This window comes from Hyla sarda, chromosome 1 (genome assembly GCF_029499605.1).
Source record: "Hyla sarda isolate aHylSar1 chromosome 1, aHylSar1.hap1, whole genome shotgun sequence".
Lineage (NCBI taxonomy): Eukaryota > Metazoa > Chordata > Amphibia > Anura > Hylidae > Hyla > Hyla sarda.
In genome coordinates, this window is record NC_079189.1 from 29,926,802 (window position 1) to 29,949,235 (window position 22,434).

Consider the following 22,434-nt stretch of genomic DNA (forward strand, 5'->3'; position numbering starts at 1 on the left):
TATTTCTTCTTCTCCCCAGTAACAATAAGGATGTACAGTGAATGCTCTGCTTCTTCTGCTTCCAAAAATAACCCCTCCAGAGGCTCCTGACTGACATCCTCTGTCGTCGCCATGGAAACCAACCAGCTGTCACTCACTGAGGAACCCCGCCCTCCACTATAGTCTTCTCCCCCCGTGATTGGCTGCGGCTCGCGTCAATAACTCGTTCTCTGGGCGCTCATTGGCTGCTGGAGCTGACTGGGTTCAGAGCGCATGCGCCATCCGTCAGTGACGGGCTGCTGCTGGAAGCCGGCGGCGGCGGAGTGGTGATGGCGCAGAACGGTCCGGCGGGTCCTGAGAACGATGAAGCGGGAGGACAGGACTCGGTTTTCCGTTGTAGAATCAGCTCGACCGAGACTCCGTCCGCCGGACCCTTACGGGAGAGGCTGAATTCGGTCCCGAGGGCCCGGCCGCGCCTCGACTCCCTGCGAAAAAACAGGCCGCGTAAGTGACGGATGGATGGCGGAGAGGAGTGGGGCTCCTGCGGATGGCGCTGTGCTAGGTGGGGGGGAGGAGTGAGGCCGCCATGTTTGTTGTATTGCCTATTGATAAAGCGCTCTTGTATAGGGGATGCGGGGGTAGGGGAGTGTACGCGAGGGGCGGGGCTATTCAGATAACAGGCGGGGGAAAAAGTGCGCGACCATCGCAGTGGGCGTGGTTTTGCGTAAATCGATAAGGGCGTGTCTAAGCGAGGGTGTGGTTACCGTGGAGGCACTCCCTCTATAACCCCGCCCTCCCATCTAATTCTCTACTCTGATCATTGTAATTACGGACCCCCCCTATAGTTCTGTCTCCTCCCACATTCACATTAGACACCCCCCCATCATGAGCACATAGGATGTACAGGGTATTTACATGGTGGGGTCTCTAGTGGGGAGGGGTTGTAAATACATGAAGGGTCAAATATATAAGAGGGGTCTATAGTGGGAAGGGGAGGGGTCATAAATACATGAGGGGTCTATAGTGGGAAGGGGAGGGGTCATAAATACATGAGGGGTCTATAGTGGGAAGGGGAGGGGTCATAAATACATGAGGGGGTCTATAGTGGGAAGGGGAGGGGTCATAAATACATGAGGGGGTCTATAGTGGGAAGGGGAGGGGTCATAAATACATGAGGGGGTCTATAGTGGGAAGGGGAGGGGTCATAAATACATGAGGGGGTCTATAGTGGGAAGGGGAGGGGTCATAAATACATGAGGGGGTCTATAGTGGGAAGGGGAGGGGTCATAAATACATGAGGGGTCTAGTGGGAAGGGGAGGGGTCATAAATACATGAGGGGTCTATAGTGAAAAGGGGAGGGGTCATAAATACATGAGGGGTCTAGTGGGAAGGGGAGGGGTCATAAATACATGAGGGGTCTAGTGGGAAGGGGAGGGGTCATAAATACATGAGGGGTCTAGTGGGAAGGGGAGGGGTCATAAATACATGAGGGGTCTAGTGGGAAGGGGAGGGGTCATAAATACATGAGGGGTCTATAGTGGGAAGGGGAGGGGTCATAAATACATGAGGGGTCTATAGTGGGAAGGGGAGGGGTCATAAATACATGAGGGGTCTATAGTGGGAAGGGGAGGGGTCATAAATACATGAGGGGTCTATAGTGGGAAGGGGAGGGGTCATATATACATGAGGGGTCTATAGTGGGAAGGGGAGGGGTCATATATACATGAGGGGTCTATAGTGGGAAGGGGAGGGGTCATAAATACATGAGGGGTCTATAGTGGGAAGGGGAGGGGTCATAAATACATGAGGGGTCTATAGTGGGAAGGGGAGGGGTCATAAATACATGAGGGGTCTATAGTGGGAAGGGGAGGGGTCATAAATACATGAGGGGTCTATAGTGGGAAGGGGAGGGGTCATAAATACATGAGGGGTCTATAGTGGGAAGGGGAGGGGTCATAAATACATGAGGGGTCTATAGTGGGAAGGGGAGGGGTCATAAATACATGAGGGGGTCTATAGTGGGAAGGGGAGGGGTCATAAATACATGAGGGGGTCTATAGTGGGAAGGGGAGGGGTCATAAATACATGAGGGGGTCTGTAGTGGGAAGGGGAGGGGTCATAAATACATGAGGGGGTCTATAGTGGGAAGGGGAGGGGTCATAAATACATGAGGGGGTCTATAGTGGGAAGGGGAGGGGTCATAAATACATGAGGGGGTCTATAGTGGGAAGGGGAGGGGTCATAAATACATGAGGGGGTCTATAGTGGGAAGGGGAGGGGTCGTAAATACATGAGGGGGTCTATAGTGGGAAGGGGAGGGGTCATAAATACGTTAGGGGTCTCTAGTGGGAAGGGGAGGGGTCATAAATACATGAGGGGTCTATAGGGGAAGGGGAGGGGTCAAATTCGTGAGGGGTCTATAGTGGGAAGGGGTCGTAAATACATGAGGGGGTCTATAGTGGGAAGGGGAGGGGTCGTAAATACGTGAGGGGTCTCTAGGGGGAAGGGGAGGGGAGGGGTTGTAAATACTAGAGGGGTCTATAGTGGGCAGGGGTCATAAATACATGAGGGGTCTATAGTGGGAAGGGGAGGGGTCATAAATACGCGAGGGGTCTCTAGGGGGGACGGGAGGGGAGGGGTTGTAAATACTAGAGGGGTCTATAGTGGGGAGGGGTCATAAATATATGAGGGGTCTATAGTGGGAAGGGGAAGGGTCATAAATACGTGAGGGGTCTCTAGGGGGAAGGGGAGGGGTTTTATATACACAAAGCAGGTGGGGGTTAGAGACATGGTGGGGTCTGTAGTGGGAAGGGATGGGGGTCATAGACAGAGGTTTGTACTATAAATGGGTGGAGTTAGACACAGGTGTGTAATGAGAAGGGGCAGGGTCCTGTATATACAGAGGTGTCTATAATGTGAAGGGGCGGGGACTTGAATATACAGAGGTGTCTATAATGAGAAGGGGCGGGGTCATGTATATACAGAGGTGTCTATAATGAGAAGGGGCGGGGTCATTTATATACAGAGGTGTCTATCATGAGAAGGGGCGGTGTCATGGGTGTGTATGAGAAGGGGCGGGGTCGTGTGTGTATGTATATAGAGGTGTCTATAATGAGAAGGGGCGGGGTCATGTATATACAGAGGTGTCTATAATGAGAAGGGGCGGGGTCATGTATATACAGAGGTGTCTATAATGAGAAGGGGCGGGGTCATTTATATACAGAGGTGTTTATCATGAGAAGGGGCGGTGTCATGGGTGTGTATGAGAAGGGGCGGGGTCGTGTGTGTGTGTGTATGTATATAGAGGTGTCTATAATGAGAAGGGGCGGGGTCATGTGTGTGTGTGTGTGTGTGTGTGTGTGTGTGTGTGTGTATATATAGAGGGGTGTGTATGAGAAGGGGCAGGGTCGTGTGTGTGTGTGTGTGTGTGTGTATAATGAGAAGGGGCGGGGTCATGTATATGCAGATGTCTGAGAAGGGGCGGGGTCATGTGTGTATATATAGAGGGGTGTGTGTGTATATATAGAGGTGTGTGTGTATAATGAGAAGGGGCGACGTGATCCCAGATACAGGAGAATGTTCTTCTTTAGTCCCTGTCCTCCATGTCTGTGCCCTATACAGCGGTCCTGGGTATTAGTGTTCTACATGATGGCCCCTCCCCCACTTCTGTGGCCATAAAGTGATGCTGCCCGTATTTGATAAGTGCATATAATGGGAGCTGAGTAGTGACGTGATTATATTGTGGGGGCGGTCGGTCTATTGAAGCGTCAGTCTCCTGAATACTTAGGTCGTCCTGACTAGTAGACGGATATATTGACCATTGCCCCTCCCCCGACGGCTGGGATTGTGATGTGATGATTCTTGAGTGATCCATCGGCTGATGCACCCTGCTGATGACCTATGACCTGATCACATCCCAAGCTTCAAACTGCTGCACATACACTGCCACGTCTTTAATTAAAAAAATTAGGGATGCACTGGAAGGGAAATTTTGGTCTGAAACCAAAAATTTAGCCTGTGCTTGGCCGAAAACCAAAAATGCATGGCCCAACTCACTTATTTTTTTATTCTTTTTTTTCAGAATTTCTGACCTCTAACTTTTTTTTCATTTTTCCGTATGCGGGGATGTTTGAGGGCTTATTTTTTGCGCCGTGATCTGATTGGTACCCTTCTTGCTCTGTTTTTTTTTCTTTTTCTGATAAAAATCAAATTTTTTTAATTAATTTATTTTTTTTACGCCATTCACCGTACGGGATCATTAACATAATGTTTTTATGAACTTGACATTCACGCAATCAGTAATACCATATATGATTTTATTGAAATTTTTAACACTTTTTTTTTTTTTTATAGTTTTTATTAATAGGAAGAGGGGAATTTTGATGTATTTATATTTTTTTTTATTGGGAGGGGCTTATTCACTGTTTTAACCCCTTATCTCGATGTCCCGATCAGCCCGACTGAGCTGCCGGGAAGCGTTTACTTTCGTTTTCAGACGTGGCGGTCAACTTTGATCGCCGCGTCTGAAGAGTTAACAGCGCGCGACACAACAATCGGTGCCGCACCCTGTTAGCCCAGAGTCCCGGCTATCGTTAGCAGCCGGGACTGACCCAGTGTGATGCGGGGGCACGGCGTGACCCCGTTTTTCACACCGGGACTGGGCTCAGTACGCCCCGAGTCCTTAAGAGGTAAAAACTGTTTTTTTTCTTATACACTTATTATTTTTTTTTATAGTTTTTAGATAGGGATCGGCCGATAATCACGATTTTGGGCATTATCGGTATCGGCAATTACCTTGCCGATAATGCACCGCGACCGCCCCGACCCGCCGCACCGCGACCGCCCCCCCCCTTGACCCACCGCGTCGCACCCCCCACCGTAGTGCTGGGCGGTATACTGGTATGAACCGGATACTGTTTTTATTTTTTATTTTTCTCCCCCACGGTATGGATTTTTGCCCATACCGCTATACCAGTTGGGCCCCTCCCCCACCCTCCGAGTCAATAAAAAAAAAAATTTACTTACCTGTAATGGGGGTGGTCCGGGCCATCCTTCCTGTAGTGTCCGGGGGCGTTCCGGGTGAAGAGTGAATCGGTCCGGGCTGTCCTTCTCCGGGGGTCCTCTTCTCCACTCCGGGCAGGCTCCGGCCTAGTACGCTGCATAGACGCCGCTACGTCGTGATGTCAAGTGCGTCGCTGTGCACAGGCGTCACTGCGCAACGGCTTCTATGCTGCGTTACTAGGCAGGAGCCTGCCCGGAGTGGAGAAGAGGACCCCCGGAGAAGGACAGCCCGGACCAGTTCACCCTCCACCCGGAATGCCGCCGGACACTACAGGAAGGATGGATGGCCTGGGCCACCCGGACCGGCAGGGGGAGAGAAGCGGGTGGCGGCGGCGGCCTATGGCTTTAAATCAATGATCCCGCTTTAAATCAATGATCTGCAGCGGTGTCGCAGGGGGTTAAATAGCCGATAACTTATACCGGAATATCGGTATAAGTTATCGGCTATCGGCCCTAACCTCCACCGATTATCGGTATCGGCCCTAAAAAAACGATATCGGTCGATCCCTAGTATTAGACCAGTGTTGCCCAACCAGGGTGCCTCCAGCGGTTTCAAAACTACATCTCCCAGCATGCCCGGATAGCCTTCGGCTGTCCGGGCATGCTGGGAGTTGTAGTTTTGCAACCACTGGAGGCACCCTATTAAGTATTTTCGGCCAAAATTTCAGTGCATCCCTAGTAAAAATCCTAGCTGCCTATTGTCACCACGTGGGGGCGATCTTCCTATAGCACAATATGTCTTGTGTCCTTTAGTCCTCTAATCTGATGACATAATAATGCAGCAGTTCCTTGGCCCCTCGGGGACTATAACGTATGTGTCTTTTGTCCTAGCCTTTCCTTGGTTTGGCTTGGATATTGGTGGGACGCTGGTCAAACTTGTCTATTTTGAACCCAGAGATATCACGGCTGAAGAGGAGCAAGAGGAAGTGGAGAGCCTCAAGAGCATCCGCAAGTACCTGATGTCCAACGTGGCTTATGGGCAAACCGGCCTACGTGACGTCCACCTGGAGCTGAAGGATCTGACCTTATGTGGTCGGAAGGGAAACCTACATTTCATCCGATTTCCCACCCATGACATGTCCGTCTTCATCCAAATGGCACGAGATAAGCAATTCTCCAGTCTTCATACGTCCTTGTGCGCCACCGGCGGGGGGGCTTACAAGTTCGAAGAGGAGTTCTTGACCGTAAGTGATATGAGGTACCATCTTATAGTCAGCTAGTGATGGAAACGGGTGGAGTGAGGCCCAGACTATAGTTGGCAACTTCTGCCATGTGAGTCGGGTCCCCGTCCGGTCCTTTCGTGACGTCTCGCCCGCACCGTCAACGAAAGTCTATGGGTAGAGGGGGCGGGCGTGACGTCACGAAGGGGCCGGGCGTGACGTCACACCCGCCGGCTGCGAACACGGAAGCCCGCACACAGCGTTCGGAGTAATGAACTTCCGGACGCTGTGAGCGGAGCTCCGAACTGCAGGGCAGCGCACAACCCCTTTAAAGTGCCCGCTTTAAATAATTGAACTGCAGCAGCTCCTGGTTCCCTCCCCGTCCACGGTTTTATAGTTACATGTGCCCTGGGGACTGCGGTCCTTCATGCTCCGGTGGTCTCCTGATCTGTCACTGGGCGCTGCGTATTGACGAGTGACGTCCTCAACACGACGTCACTCGTCAGTCAGTGCGCGGCGCACAGTGACAGATCAGGAGTCCCCAGGGCACATGTAACTATAAAACCGCGAAACGGGGAGGGAATAGAGCAGCGGCACTCTGGCCCCACAGAAGCCACTGCACGTCAATGATTTAAAGCGCTTGCTTTCAATCATTGAACTGCAGAAGCCGCCAGAAACAGTTTATCGAGGTACACCTGCACACACACACACACGCACCCTCATTTTTCCAAGGATATTTTGGTATAAAAAAAAAACTCTTACCAAAACTTCCTTGGAAAAATGAGGGTGCGTGGTATACCCCAATAAATACGGTACATAAAAGGGAATCAACACGGTAAAGGAGGAGAAGAGATTTAAAAGAAGAAAAACTACTACAAGAGGACATAGTTATAAATTAGAGGGGAAAGGTTTCTGCCGTAATATCAGGAAGAATTACTTTACTGAGAGAGTAGTGGATGCATGGAATAGCCTTCCTGCAGAAGTGGTCGCTACAAATACAGTGAAAGGATAAGCATAATGCTGTCCTTCATATAGGATAGGGATATCCTTCATATAGGATAGGGATAAGGCTATCCTTCATATAAGATAGATATAGGTATAAGGCTATCCTTCATATAAGATAGATATAGGTATAAGGCTATCCTTCATATAAGATAGGGATAGGTATAAGTATATCCTTTATATAAGATATGGCTAGGTATAAGGCTATCCTTTCATATAGGGTAGGGACAAGTAAGATTCATAAGTATTCAGAATATTTGGCAGGCTAGATGGGCAAAATGGCTCTTATCTGCCGACACATTCTATGTTAAAACTGCACATGGTGTGAACTGACCACAGCCCACTTATGAGTAATCAGTTCACCTGGATGATCTTAATCAGCCTAACTAAAAGACCAGCTGCAGTGATCAAACACCTAGCTGCAAAGCCAGAGGATTCATGGGAAATGTAGGCAACATTAGGAAATAATTTCAGTAATGGAATTTTAATCAATATGGCAACAAACGTATACCTTCATTTTAAGGTAAAACAGGTAGCACAAGGCATACACGAGCCTCTACATTCTCAAATAATAGTTTATGATGCACTGTATCAGCAAAAATTCCCAGTGCTTCTTTAACCCCTTAAGGACATGCACCGTAATTTGATTTTAGTTGTAATTTTTATCTAAATGAAGCCTGGTTTAGTTAAAGAGCATTGTTGTATATACCGTATTTATTGGGGTATACCACGCACCGGCCTATAACACGCACCCTCATTTTACCAAGGATATTTGGGTAAAAAAAGTTTTTTACCCAAGTATCCATGGTAAAATGAAGGTGCGTGTGTGTGCGCGTGTATGCGCGTGTATACCCCGATATACCCCCAGGAAAGGCAGGGGGAGAGAGGCCGTGGCTGCCCGCTTCTCTCCCCCTGCCTTTCCTGGGGTCTAGAGCCCTGCTGCCGCCGCTTCTCTCCCGCTGGCTATCTGCGCCGCTGCCCGTTCTCTCCCCCTGACTATCGGTGCCGGCGCCCCATTACCGGCGCTGATAGCTAGGGGGAGAGAAGCGGCGCCGACAGCCAGGGGGAGAGAAGGGGCAGCGGCACCCATTGCCGGCGCCGCTGCCTTGTTGCCTCCCCCCATCCCCGGTTGCATAATTACCTGTTGCCGGGGTCGGGTCCGCGCTGCTTCAGGCCTCCGGTGTGCGTCCCCTGCGTCGTTGCTATGCACGGCGCGGCGCACTGACGTCATGCGCCGTGCAGCGCATAGCAACGACGCAGGGGACGCACACCGGAGGCCTGAAGCAGCGCGGACCCGACCCCGGCAACAGGTAATTATACAACCGGGGATGGGGGGGGGGGGCAGCGGCGCCGGCAATGGGTGCCGCTGCCCCTTCTCTCCCCCTGGCTGTCGGCGCCGCTGCCCCATTGCCGGCGCCGCTTCTCTCCCCCTGGCTATCCTCGCCGGCAATGGGGTGCCGGCACCGATAGTCAGGGGGAGAGAACGGGCAGCGACGCTGATAGCCAGGGGGAGAGAAGGGCCGGCAGCAGCGCTCTAGACCCCAGGACAGGCAGGGGCAGAGAAGCCGGCAGCGCTGGCTGTCTCTGCACCTGCAAAGCCGCTGCAGTTCATTGATTTAAAGCGCACGCTTTAAATCATTGAACTGCAGCGGCTTATCTGCGTATAACACGCACATAGACTTTAGGCTAAAAATTTTAGCCTAAAAAGTGCGTGTTATATGCCGATAAATACGATAATTATTAAAAAGCGAAACCACTGTTAGTAACATATTAAGGGGTATTCCAGCAATAGAATCTTATCCCTAATTTACAATATAACTACTATAATACTACCCCCTATGTACAAGAATATAACTACTATAATACTGCCTCCTATATACAAGAATATAACTACTATAATACTGCTCCTATGTACAAGAATATAACTACTATAATACTGCTCCTATGTACAAGAATATAACTACTATAATACTGCCTCCTATATACAAGAATATAACTACTATAATACTGCTCCTATATACAAGAATATAACTACTATAATACTGCTCCTATATACAAGAATATAACTACTATAATACTGCTCCTATATACAAGAATATAACTACTATAATACTGCCCCCTATATACAAGAATATAACTACTATAATACTGCCTCCTATATACAAGAATATAACTACTATAATACTGCCTCCTATGTATCAGAATGCTATAATAGTAATATAGTTGGTGTAATGTATTTTTTGTCCCCAGGTCGGAGGACTTCAGCTCTGGAAGCTGGATGAGTTGGATTGTCTTATCAGGGGTGTCCTGTTTATTGAATCTGTTGGATTTAATGGGCAGTCTCAGTGCTTCTACCTGGAAAACCTTAAAGACCCTGAAAAGTGCCAGAAAATCCCTTACACCCTGAAGAACCCATACCCGCTGCTGCTGGTGAACATCGGTTCCGGAGTCAGTATCTTGGCTGTATACTCCCCAAACGACTTTAAGCGGGTGACTGGCACAAGGTGGGCATCTGCTGTGTTTATTGGTAGCACTGGTATCGCTAGAAGTGGCTGCAGGTGGAGGGTCCTCACTTTTCTGTCACCAATAGAGACGAAATCATGCAGAACAATTGTCACTCACCTGTTGGCAGCCACATGGGGGCACATGCTTCCTCCTTGTATTTTCTGTTGTGAACCTAGTGGCAGCTGTTTCGAATAGGGATCAATTGATGGTAGATTTTGGCCCTCTACATCCTTTGTCTGCAAAACAGTCACCAGAGGGGTGTGGACGGGGCGGCAGCTTAATTTCCTCACCCATTGAAACAAAACATGCACATTGAGCTGAGCCCAGCATGCACGTGTATTAAGGGGGGGGGGGGGTTCTTGCTGTATACTATTGGGGGCCAGTGATGGGTACTGTGCACCCGGTTCCCCAATCGGGTATATGTATGCAAAGCCAATTACATTTTCAGAAGTAAATGGGAAATGTCCAGTGCTTGACTAAGGAACGATTCTTTTATTGATACGCCAAAGTAGACATACAGGAACACTAAGTGACGCGTTTCGGCTTGCACTAGAAAGGCTTAATTTTCAGCTGTCAAATATATAAATTTTCTTTGATATTTATAAATTTGAATCCAGACTTCCAAGGATTAAAGCCGGGAGCTTGTGACGTCATAGCCCCGCCCCCATCGTGACGTCACACCCCACCCCCTCAATGCAAGTCTATGGGAGGGGGCGTGACTGCCACCGCTGCGTGCGGAGGTCGACACCCGCTATCTGGCCGGAGAGCCTGGCCCCCGTTCAGAGAGATCGCAGGGGGCCCCAGTGGTCAGACCCCCCGCAATCTCAAACTTATCCCCTATCCTTAGGATAGGGGATAAGTTTTTCACCACTGGACTACCCCTTTTAATTGTTTTTTTTTATTTTTATTTTAATAAATACCATTTGTATTTGGAGCACTGACTTTAAAATTTTCTTACAATCCAAGATTTATTATGTACCTTATCTGTTAGTTTTGGTTACATCCTTGAGGTCTGGATTCAATTTATGTATGTTTTTTTTTTTTTTCTCCTTTTTGCACCATCGGGTACTGGTGAACATCCAGTGTGACCTCGGTTAGGCTGGGTCCACACTACGTTTTCTCCCATACGGGAGCGCATACGGCAGGGGGGAGCTAAAAGCTCGCGCTCCCGTATGTGACCGTATGCGCTCCCGTATGTCATTCATTTCAATGAGCCGACCGGAGTGAAACGTTCGGTCCGGTCGGCTCATTTTTGCGCCGTATGCTCTTTTACAACCGGACCTAAAACTGTGGTCAACCACGGTTTTAGGTCCGGTTGTAAAAGCGCATACGGCGCAAAAATGAGCCGACCGGACCGAACGTTTCACTCCGGTCGGCTCATTGAAATGAATGACATACAGGAGCGCATACGGTCACATACGGGAGCGCGAGCTTTTAGCTCCCCCCTGCCGTATGCGCTCCCGTATGGGAGAAAACGTAGTGTGGACCCAGCCTTAGTATAGGTGTGAGCTTTGTTACCTTTCTTTCATATTTGATAGCTCAAAATTAAATTGCTGTTCCAAACACCCAAATATTTATAAATAAAAAATTTGTATATGTGTAATATATATATATATATATATATATATATATATATATATATATATATATATATATATATATATATATATATATATATATATATATATACATACACTTGATCTATTTATATCTCACAATGTCCGGCATTTATCATTGTAGGTGTAAGTGAAGCATTTTTCTACACCTTTTTTTTGTGTGTGCTGGTGATGTGTAGGAGAACCACATTTATTAAATGGTCACAGAGCATTTGATATATTTTGTGCAGGTTAAACTTTTTCTGAAATTTCTCTCTTCACATACACCAAAAAGCTACGCTAAGTCTGGGCTGGAGACTTTTCAGTGGCTTTGCGCCTCTTTTGCACCTTTTCACAAAAAAGGCGCAATTGATAAAACCCTTCCATATCGTGTGTATTGCCAAAATCAGTGGATTGCATCTCAAAATCAGCCTATATGTGTAAACCAAAAGGCGCAAAATGCTTGCACCTTTTCTAGACACAAAAAGACAGTCTAAAGGCAATGATAAATGTCGGCCAATGTGTATATGTGTGTGTGTGTTCCAGCATCACGTCCAAACGGCTGAAGATATTAAAGGGGTTATCCAGGAAAATACTTATTTTTTTTTATATATCAACTGGCTCCAGAAAGTTAAACAGATTTGTATATTACTTCTATTAAAAAATCTTAATCCTTTCAGTACTTATGAGCTTCTGAAGTTAAGGTTGTTCTTTTCTGTCTAAGTGCTCTCTGATGAAACGTGTCTCGGGGAAACGCCCAGTTTAGAAGCAAATCCCCATTGCAAACCTCTTCTAAACTGGGCGGTTATTGTTTTATTTTTTTTTTATTTTTTTTTATTCTTTGCAATCAAATACAACCTAAGACCAGTAGAAAGTACGTTGAAGATAACAATATTGTATATAGTGTGGATATACTAAGAGCAAAAAGAAAAATGTGAACTTATGAATCATAATCTTAAATTTGCTTGTAAATAAGAATGAGCATAACAAGTAAATTAGCACATTAAAATAAATTAAGCGGTGAGCCCACTTTTACAATGTTGTGAAGCTACCAAAGGCTGTTTTAGAGATATCAAAGGTATCGTAAAGGCCCATAGGGTCATACTATGCCACTAAATGTAGCAATTATCAAAAATGATTAAAATATATATATATTAAAATGTATGAATGATAAAAACATAGTAAAGTTACTTCTGTGATGCCGGACACTGTCATGTGTTTTTTTTTTTTTTTTTTTTCTGCTAGTAATTTTGGCTGTCTTGTGTCCTTTCAGTCTCGGGGGTGGAACGTTTTTTGGCCTGTGCTGCCTTCTGACTGGATGCTCCACGTTTGAGGAGGCGCTGGAGATGGCTGCTCTGGGGGACAGCACTAAAGTGGACAAGCTGGTGCGGGAGATTTACGGGGGAGACTACGAGAGGTTTGGGCTGCCGGGTTATGCTGTGGCCTCCAGGTAAGGGCTAGTAATGGACACTGGTTAGGATCAGTGCATCACATATATAAGGACCATCTGATGCTCCTGATCTCCTCTAGTATATAGATACAGAATATTTATATATGTAGAAACCAGTGACTTTCTGGGTGTCTGTATTAAGAAGTTGTCTTTTTCTGTCCATCTCCAGCTTCGGGAACATGATGAGTAAGGAGAGGAGGGATCTGGTGAGCAAGGAAGACTTGGCCCGAGCCACCCTCATCACCATCACTAACAACATCGGCTCCTTAGCCAGGATGTGCGCCGTGAACGAGGTAAAGCTTTCATGGAAAAAATTAAAACTATTAACTTTTGCTAATCTGGCATTTGATTTGGAATATTTTCAGCCCAAGTGTAAAGTCTATTGGGGGGGAGCAGAGAGGAACAAGTAGACTCCTTCCTTTACATATCACCTGGACATCCACAGCTGGCTGTGTCAGGGTTGTTACCTCTGCATCTTGTATTTCCATAGCACCGCAACAGATCTCAGCTCTGGAACAGATCTACAGCGTGGCTCTGAGCTCTCAGCTTCTTTACAGTGCTGCCTTGTAGCATCTCAAGTCAAGCAGCATTGTACAGGGCTATGAGAGAGCAGAAGTTGTCTCGTCCTGTCCCAGAGATCGTGAGATTTTTCAAGAAAATGAAGTATTTCTCACAGAAAAGGATTGCAGTAACACATGTTTTGCTATACACATGTTTATTCCCTTTGTGTGTGTTGGAACTAAATCAAAAAAGGAGGAAAGAAAGCAAATTGGACATAATGTCACCAAACTCCAAACATGGGCTGGACAAAATTATTGGCACCCTTTCAAAATTATGGAAAGATAAGATTTGTTTCAAGCATGTGATGCTCCTTTAAACTCACCTGGGGCAATTAACAGGTGTGGGTAATATAAAAATCACACCTGAAAGCAGATAAAAAGGAGAGAAGTTCACTTAGTCTTTGCATTGTGTGCCACAATAAGCATGGACAACAGAAGGAGGAGACGAGGACTTGAGAACCAAAATTGTGGAAAGAGCAACAATCTCGAGGTTACAAGTCCATCTCCAGAGATCTAGATTGGCCTTTGTCCACAGTGCGCAACATTATCAAGAAGTTTGAAACCCATGGCACTGTAGCTAATCTCCCTCGGCGTGGATGGAAGAGAAAAATTGATGAAAGGGGTCAACGCAGGATAGTCTGGATGGTGGATAAGCAGCCCCAAACAAGTTCCAAAGATATTCAAGCTGTCCTGCAGGCTCAGGGAGCATCAGTGTCAGCGCAAACTATTCGTCAACATTTAAATGAAATGAAACGTTATAGCAGGAGACCCAGGAGGACCCCACTGCTGACACAGAGACATAAAAAGCAAGACTACATTTTGCCAAAATGAACCTGAGTAACCAAAATCCGTCTGGGAAAACGTCTTGTGGACAGATGAGACTAAGACAGAGCTTTTTGGTAAAGCACATCATTCTACTGTTTACCAAAAACGGAATGAGGCCTACAAAGAAAAGAACACAGTCTCTACAGTGAAATATGGTGGAGGTCAATGATGTTTTGGGTTGTTTTGCTGCCTCTGGCACTGGGGGCCTTGAATGTGTACAAGACATCATGAAATCTGAGGATTACCAATGGATTTTGGGTCGCACTGTACAGCCCAGTGTCAGAAAGCTGGCTTTCCGTCCGAGATCTTGGGTCTTCCAGCAGGACAATGACCCCAAACATAGGTCAAAAAGCCCCAGAAATGGATGACAACAAAGCGCTGGAGAGTTCTGAAGTGGCAGCAATGAGTCCAGATCTAAATCCCATTGAACACCTGTGGAGAGATCTTAAAATTGCTGTTGGGAAAAGGCGCCTTCCAATAAGAGAGACCTGGAGCAGTTTGTAAAGGAAGAGTGGTCCAACATTCCGGCTGAGAGGTGTAAGAAGCTTATTGATGGTTATAGGAAGCCACTGATTTCAGTTATTTTTTCCAAAGGGTGTGCAACCAAATATTAAAGGAAAACGGTCACATGTTTTGTCCCGCACTATCCACAGGTATCTGTGGATAGTGCGGGAGATGCTGAACAATTTGAGTTCTACCTTGCCCGGATCTGCTGCGCCGTTTGCCCGTTACAGGTCTTTTTCTGTGTATTAAAATTAGCACTTAACTGGCAAAGGCGGGGTTACTGCCTTCAACTGCCACTGTGTTGTAACCGCCGCCCTGCCCGCAGCACCGCCCGGCTAATGAATATTCATATATTGCCTTACTATGTTGTCTCAAACTGCCTACACCCTTACTTCAGCACTGCTCCGGACGAATGAAGCAGCGCTGAAGACCGCTTCCGGGTGTAGTGAGAAATTCTGTAACGGGCAAACGGCGCAGCGGATCCTGGCAAGGCAGGACTCAAATTGTTCAGCATCTCCCGCACTATCCACAGGTACCTGTGGATAGTGCGCGACAAAACGTGACCGTTTTCCTTTTAAGTTAAGGGTGCTAATTTGTCCAGCCCATTTTTGGAGTTTGGTGTGACATTATGTCCAATTTGCTTATTTTATTTATTTATTTTTTCCTCCCTTTTTTGGTTTAGTTCCAATACACACAAAGGGAATAAACGTGTGTGTGTGTGTGTGTATAGCAAAACATTTGTTACTGCAATCCTTTTCTGTGATAATGTGTGTGCAAATATGTACTATGCAAATCAAAAAATGTTGCAGTATTGATTTGCATCTGCATCACTGGACTAATATGGCTGCCCAAATTTTCTAATTAAAATTTTATTTATATATAATCTCATTTTAATTATTATTATTATTAATTTATTATATTTCACACCTCATTGGTATCTCTGCAATTCCTGACTGGGCCAACCGCTTTATTTTTTTTTATTTCTTTTTTTACGGTATATTCTAGACCATTGTTTCCCAACCAGTGTGCCTCCAGCTGTTGCAAAACTACAACTCCCAGCATGCCCGGACAGCCTTTGGCTGTCCGGGCATGCTGAGAGTTGTAGTTTTGCAGCAGCTGGAGGCACACTGGTTGGGAAACACTGTTCTAGAAGATATAAAAGGCCCTTTAACCACTTGATAACTGAGCCTGTCAGCATGGCAATATATCTCAGCACTGGAACTGCAAAGCTGTGATGCACTAAATGATATCATTATTGCCTCTTTTGCATGTGAGCAGTTTATTTATTCTGTTTTTCACACTAAATCCTTCAGTGTTTTAGGCCTGGTTCACATTACGATTTTACTGTCCGATTAACAGATAGTGACATTGGACAAAATCGGATTACCTGAAATCTTCTACAATCTGTGTATATGTATGTATGTGTGTGTATGTATATGTATATGTGTATATATATATATATATATATATATATATATATATATATATATATATATATATATATATATATATTATTTTTTTTAATATATATATTTATATTATTTTTTTTTAATATATTAATATATATATTTATATATATATATATAATTTTTTTATATATTAATATATATATTTATATAATTTTTTTATTTTATATATTAATATATATATATATATATATATTTATATATATAAATTAAAAAAAGTTTGGTATCAAAAATACCGTACAGCTGAAAATTTCATCAGATTTTTCACAAAAAATCTGATCATGTTTAGAAGATGTAGGTCAAGGGCAATAAAGATTATGAAGACACTACTGCGCATGTGTAAAATGAAATCGTGTGCGATAAATCTGATGAAATCGCACAGTCCCACAATTCAATACAATTTACATTGGCCATAATAAAAACATCGGACACTATATTTATTTCAATCCGATTTTGAATCTGGCCAAAAAAAATCGTGGTCAACCTACTGAATGGAAGTCAATGGATACGACTTGGCTGCAGATTTGTACGATTTGAAGGTAAAAAAAAATCGTGGGGAAAAAGTAAGATGGTAAAATCGTGATGTGAATGCCCCCTTACAGTGCTGCAGATACTTTAACCCCTTAAGGACCTGGGGTTTTTCTGTTTTTGCGCTTTCATTTTTTTCCTCCTTACCTAACCCTTTCAATTTTGCACCTAAAAATCCATATGATGGCTTATTTTTTGCGCCACCAATTCCACTTTGTAATGACATCAGTCATTTTACCCAATTGTGCGACATAATTGAAGAAAACACCATTTTGTACATTTTGGGGGCTTCCGTTTCTATGCAGTAAACTTTTCGGTAAAAATGACACCTTATCTTTATTCTGTAGGTTCATACGATTAAAATGATACCCAACTTATATACCATATTTTTCGCCCTATAGGACGCACCGGTGTATAAGACACACCCAATTTATAGGTGCAAAAGCTAAAAAAAAAAAAGATTTTGAACCCAATAGTGGTCTTCAACCTGCGGACCTCCAGATGTTGCAAAACTACAGCTCCCAGCATGCCCGGACAGCCGTTGGCTGTCCGGGCATGCTGGGAGTTGTAGTTTTGTAACATCTGGAGGTCCGCAGATTGAAGACCACTGCATAGGAGGTAATACTCACGTGTCCCTGCCGCTCCGGACCCGTCACCGCTGCCCTGGATGTCGCTCCATCGCTGTCGCCGTGTCCCCGTCGCTCCGGAACGTCTCTGCTGCCGGCCGGGTATCCTCGCTCTCCGTCGCCGTCTTTACGCACGCCGACGCACGTATGCGACAACGAGGAAGGAGAGCGCCGGCCATACAGGGGATCCCTGAACGGAGAAGACACCGAGGAGGCAGGTAAGGTCCCTCCCGGTGTCCTGTAAGCACTAACCCGGCTATTCAGTCGGGCTGTTCGGGACCGAACAGCCGGGTTAGTGCCACTTTCCCCTCAGACGCGGCGGTCAGCTTTGATCGCTGCGTCTGAAGGGTTAATACAGGGCATCACCGCGATCGGGTCCCGGCTGTTGATGGCCGCAGGGACCGCCGCGATAGGGGTGTATTCGCCGTATAAGACGCACCGACTTTTTTTCCCCCCGGTTTTGGGGAAGAAAAAGTGCGTCTTATACGGCAAAAAATATGGTAGGTTTGATTTTGAATTTATACGTTTTAAAATTGTCCTCTTCTGATCCCTCTAACTTTTTATTTTTCCGTGTATGGGGCGGTATGAGGACTCATTTTTTTGCGCAGTGATCTGACGTTTTTATCGGTACCATTTTTGTATTGTTCGGACTTTTTGATCACTTTTTATTCATTTTTTCATGATACAAAAAGTGACCCAAAAAAAACGCTATGTTGCGCCTACGCCATTGACTGTGCGGTTTAATTAACAATATATTTTTAGAATTCTCACATTTCCGTATGCTGCGATACCACATATTTTTATTTACACTTGATATTTTTTATTTTTTTTATTTTTTTTTAAATGGGGGGAAAAGGGAGTGATTCAAACTTTTTATTAGGGAAGGGGTTAAATGAGCTTTAACTTAAAAAAAATTTATTTTTTATTTTTATTTTTTTTGCAATGTTATGACGTCACGAGGGGGCGGGCCTGAACTCGTAAGCCCGCACACAGCGTTCGGAACTCAATGTTACGTACGTTGGGGAGCAGAGTAACCCTTTAACATCATAGGTGATGGATTGTATACAAAATCATGTACACTTTTTTTTTTTTTTCCCCCATATCTACAGCTTCATAACTGTGGTACTGACTGTAATTAAAGGGTTACTCCACTGGAAAACACTTCCCTTTTAAATCAACTGATGCCAGAAAGTTAAACAGATTGGTAAATTACTTCTATTAAAAAAAATCACAATCCTTTCAGTACTTATCCACTGCTGTATACTACAGAGGATTTTTTTTTTTCTTTTCGGATTTCCTTTGTTTGACCTCAGTGATCTCTGCTGACTCATTTTAGGAACTGTCCAGAGTAGGAACAAATCCCCATAGCAAACCTATCCTGCTCTGGACAGTTCCTGATATGGACAGAGGTGTCAGCAGAGAGCACTGTGGTCAGACAGAAAAGAAATTCAAAAAGAAAAGAACTACACAACTTTTTCTGGATCATACAGCAGCTAAGTACTGGAAGGATTGGGATTTTTAAAAGAAGTAATTTACAAATCTGTTTAACTTTCTTGCACCAGTTCATAAAAAAAAAAAAAAAAAAAAAAAAAAAAAAAGGAAAAAAAACAAATTCCACCAGAGTGCCCCTTTAAACCACAGTCAACGCAAGGTACCCTGAGAGGTCAACATAGTATCTGAAAAGTCTCATTGGTTCACTTCCTGGGCTCAAATTCTGACTTCCAATATGAGATTGTTACATATAGAGATGAGCGAATTTACAGTAAATTCGACTCGTCACGAACTTCTCGGCTCGGCAGTTGATGACTTATCCTGCGTAAATTAGTTCAGCTTTCAGGCGCTCCGGTGGGCTGGAAAAGGTGGATACAGTCGTAGGAGACTCTTGTCCTGCACTGTCCAGTCCTCCTTGAGCTGATGCAAGGTAAGATGTTCGGCCTCTGTTTTATGTTAATTATGCAGGAAGGGAAGCTGAAGCTCATGTTATGGAGTTTGTATTGGAAGGGGTCAGGCTGGGGGTCCCGAGCTCATGTAACCATGTAGAGCGGTACAATATGGGATGGCCAGGACTCCTCATCATAGCGATGCTTTAAAGGGACTTCTCTGTTCTTTTGCCTCCTACAGAACATCAGCCGTGTGGTTTTTGTGGGCAATTTCCTCAGGATTAACACCATCTCCATGAAGCTGTTGGCCTACGCACTGGACTACTGGTCCAAGGGGCAGCTGAAAGCCCTCTTCCTGGAGCATGAGGTAACGTACTAGGACCTGCCATCTGTTACACAGGTCTGGGGGGGTCTTCACTTATGTCTTCTAAAGGGTACGTTCGCACTACGGAATTTCCCGATGTGAACGTAACATTAGTGTGAATGAGTCTCCGACCCGTTCACACTGCCGAATTTCATCGGCGGACAATTGGCTGAAATTGTTCAGCGCAAAGAAATAACATGTTAATTCTTTGCGTGGATCCCGCGAGCACTGCATAGCTGTCAGTGGTGACAGCTCGGTGCCCTGCAGCCCTAGCGCCGAGGTATTTTTGGCGGCGGTGGCAGCGAGCGGAGATTCCGCAGTGTGAACGCACCCTTATATGGACTCTATATTAAAGAATTTTGGACACAGAGCACTTTCACGACCGGTTGTCACAATAATTCCATAATTTCAGTCCTTTACTGTTCTTAAAGGGGTTGCCATGACTAAGGAAATGTTTGTCCGAAACGCGTATGCTGCTGCACTCTGCCTGTATTTTATTATGCTTCAATAAAATGGACTTTTACTTGGTGTCAGACATCATTTTCTACGTCCTTAAAGGGGTACTCCACTGGCCAGCGTTTGGAACATTTTGCTTGCTGGGTGCAACCGTCGTGATGTCACAGCCACGCCCCCTCAATGGAAGTCTTTGGGAGGGGGCGTGACGGCAGTCACGCCCCCTCCCATAGACTTGCATTGAGGGGGCGTGGCCGTGACATCACGATAGCTTCCTAAACGAGCGGTGGGTGCTGCACATGGTGGTCCCCAGCAGCGGGACCCCTGCTATCAGGCATCTTATCCTTTTGGATAGGGGATAAGATGTCTAGGGGCGGAGTACCGTAAGTTTGCAGACTTGTCATTCAGGGGTCTGGGAAAGAGAAATTTTGGGGTCTCTATGGTAGATGCAGTGGTAGCTCTAATTTCTAGAGAAAATGCTTATGAGAGAAACCCCAAGATGCTGATCCTCCTCTCCTTTTTATTTTTAGGGTTACTTTGGAGCGGTCGGTGCTCTGCTGGAGTTACTGAACACGACCTGACAACATGGCCGACATCTCAGCAACTGATCAAAGATATATATATATATATATACACACACCAAACGTTATGCACTACAGGCTGGGCCGGCATGTATGTACCACAGGCCCTGCTCTCAGACGTCTCCATGTAGACGGAGCGTCCCCTTTCCCAGCGCTACCTCTTTCTCCCTGCAGGGGCAGTATAGAGATGGTTATAGGAGGACAGTAATAAGGGGGTTTGTGGGTCGCAATCCCTGTAAGAAGCACTTACACAAGCATGCAATGTACACCAGGGGGCGACTTCTAGCAGGATCGTAGTGGATCAGTAGCGCTAACACTCCTTAGCATTGGTGATAGGGCTGAGAATGATCCCTACTGGCTGGTGTTATCCAGAGGGGATTATAATGTGACTGCATGAGCAATCGTGGTTTTCTGTAGGGTTTTATTTATTTTTTATTTTGCGTTTCCAACTTTTTACCCTACAGCTATTGCAGAACTACAACTCCCATTATGCCTTGACAGCCTTTTTACTGTCAGGGCAGTATGGGAGGTGTAGTTTTGCAACAGCTGGAGAGCCACAGGGTGGGGAACACAGTACCAGAATATATCAAAGGGGTAGTCCGCTGCTCAGAGTTTGGAACAAACTATTCCGAATGCTGGAGCTTGTGACGTCATAGCCCAACCCCCTAATGATGCCCCGCCCCCTCAATGCAAGTCTATAGGAGGGGGCGTGACAGCCGTCACGCCCCCTCCCATAGACTTGCATTGAGGGGGCGAGGTGTGACGTCACGAGGGGGCTATGATGTCACGAGCCCCAGCGTTCGGAACAGTATGTTCCAAATACGGAGTTAAAGGGGTACTCCGGTGGAAAACCATTTTATTTATTTATTTATTTATTTTTAAAACAACCGATGCCAGAAAGTTCAACAGATTTGTAAATGAATTCTGTTAAAAAAAATATCTTACTGTATACTACAGAGGAAATTTTTTCTTTTCTTTCTGACCACAGCGCTCTCTGCTGACACCTCTGTCCATTTTAGGAACTGTCCAGAGCAGGAGAAAATCCCCCATAGCAAACCTCTCCTGCTCTGTACAGTTCCTAAAATGGACAGAGGTGTCAGCAGAGAGCAATGTGGTCAGAAAGAAAATAAATCCAAAAAGAAAAGAATTTCCTTTGTAGTATACATCAGCTGATAAGTACTGGAAGGATTAAGATTTTTTTTTATTTTTTTTATTTTTTTATTTTTTTTTAATAGAAGTGATTTACAAATCTGTTTCTGGCACCAGTTGATTTAAAAAAAAAAAAAAAAAATATATAATAATAATAATGTTTTCCACCGGAGTACCCCTTTTATTACTGCACTACCACCTAGATCAGAGCTTCACATAATCATAGAGCAGTGGTCTTCTTCAACCTGTGGACCTCCAGATGTTGCAAAACTACAACTCCCAGCATGCCCGGACAGCCAACGGCTGTCCGGGCATGCTGAGCGTTGTAGTTTTGCAACATCTGGAGGTCTGCAGGTTGAAGACCACTGCCATCGAGTATATCCTAAAGGTCTGGCTACCTGACGCCACCTCTAGGGGAAGCTTATTTAGCCTAATATTTCCATGCAGTAATAACCAGTTACTTTTTAGTAGGAATTCCGCTCCCTGAAGGGCGGTGGGTGATGCTATGACACGGTTCCCTTTTACCACTGTGAACAAGTTGTTTCTGCAGTAAGCTGGCACGCATAGATGCGTATAAGGCTAGAGAAGAACGGTTTGCGCATCTTCGCCTGAAATGGTGGTGCAGAATTAGCCACCTGTCGGGGCAATACAGAAATCTGTTAATGGGTTACACAGTACACGGGGGGGGGGGGGGGGGGGGGGGGGAGGGGGGAGAAAGGGGAGAAAGGGCATCTGATGTACTGGC

General features: G+C 45.6%; 1 protein-coding gene across 2 annotated transcripts; it reads left to right on the forward strand.

Annotated features, from left to right (window-relative positions):
* Window positions 1-179: 179 nt before the first annotated feature.
* PANK2 (pantothenate kinase 2) lies at window positions 180-21,207 on the forward strand. Of its 2 annotated transcripts, none has more exons than XM_056553585.1 (7): window positions 180-483; window positions 5,873-6,225; window positions 9,454-9,707; window positions 12,577-12,753; window positions 12,923-13,046; window positions 19,384-19,509; window positions 20,490-21,207. In XM_056553585.1, the coding sequence occupies exons 1-7, from the start codon at window positions 309-311 to the stop codon at window positions 20,538-20,540; spliced, it is 1,260 nt and encodes a 419-aa protein (XP_056409560.1). In that variant the 5' UTR covers window positions 180-308; the 3' UTR covers window positions 20,541-21,207. The 2 variants fall into 2 exon arrangements, with proteins under 2 accessions (XP_056409560.1, XP_056409575.1); XM_056553600.1 differs by having other exon boundaries at window positions 344-483; window positions 5,937-6,225; window positions 20,490-21,206.
* Window positions 21,208-22,434: the final 1,227 nt, after the last annotated feature.

Excerpts from the sequence above, each read along its gene's own strand:
- PANK2 (XM_056553585.1), top strand. The coding sequence starts at position 309 with ATGGCGCAGAACGGTCCGGCGGGTCCTGAGAACGATGAAGCGGGAGGA. Across the intron at positions 484-5,872 it reads CCTGCGAAAAAACAGGCCGC|CCTTTCCTTGGTTTGGCTTG; the intron begins GTAAGTGACGGA and ends CTTTTGTCCTAG. Across the intron at positions 13,047-19,383 it reads GGATGTGCGCCGTGAACGAG|AACATCAGCCGTGTGGTTTT; the intron begins GTAAAGCTTTCA and ends TGCCTCCTACAG.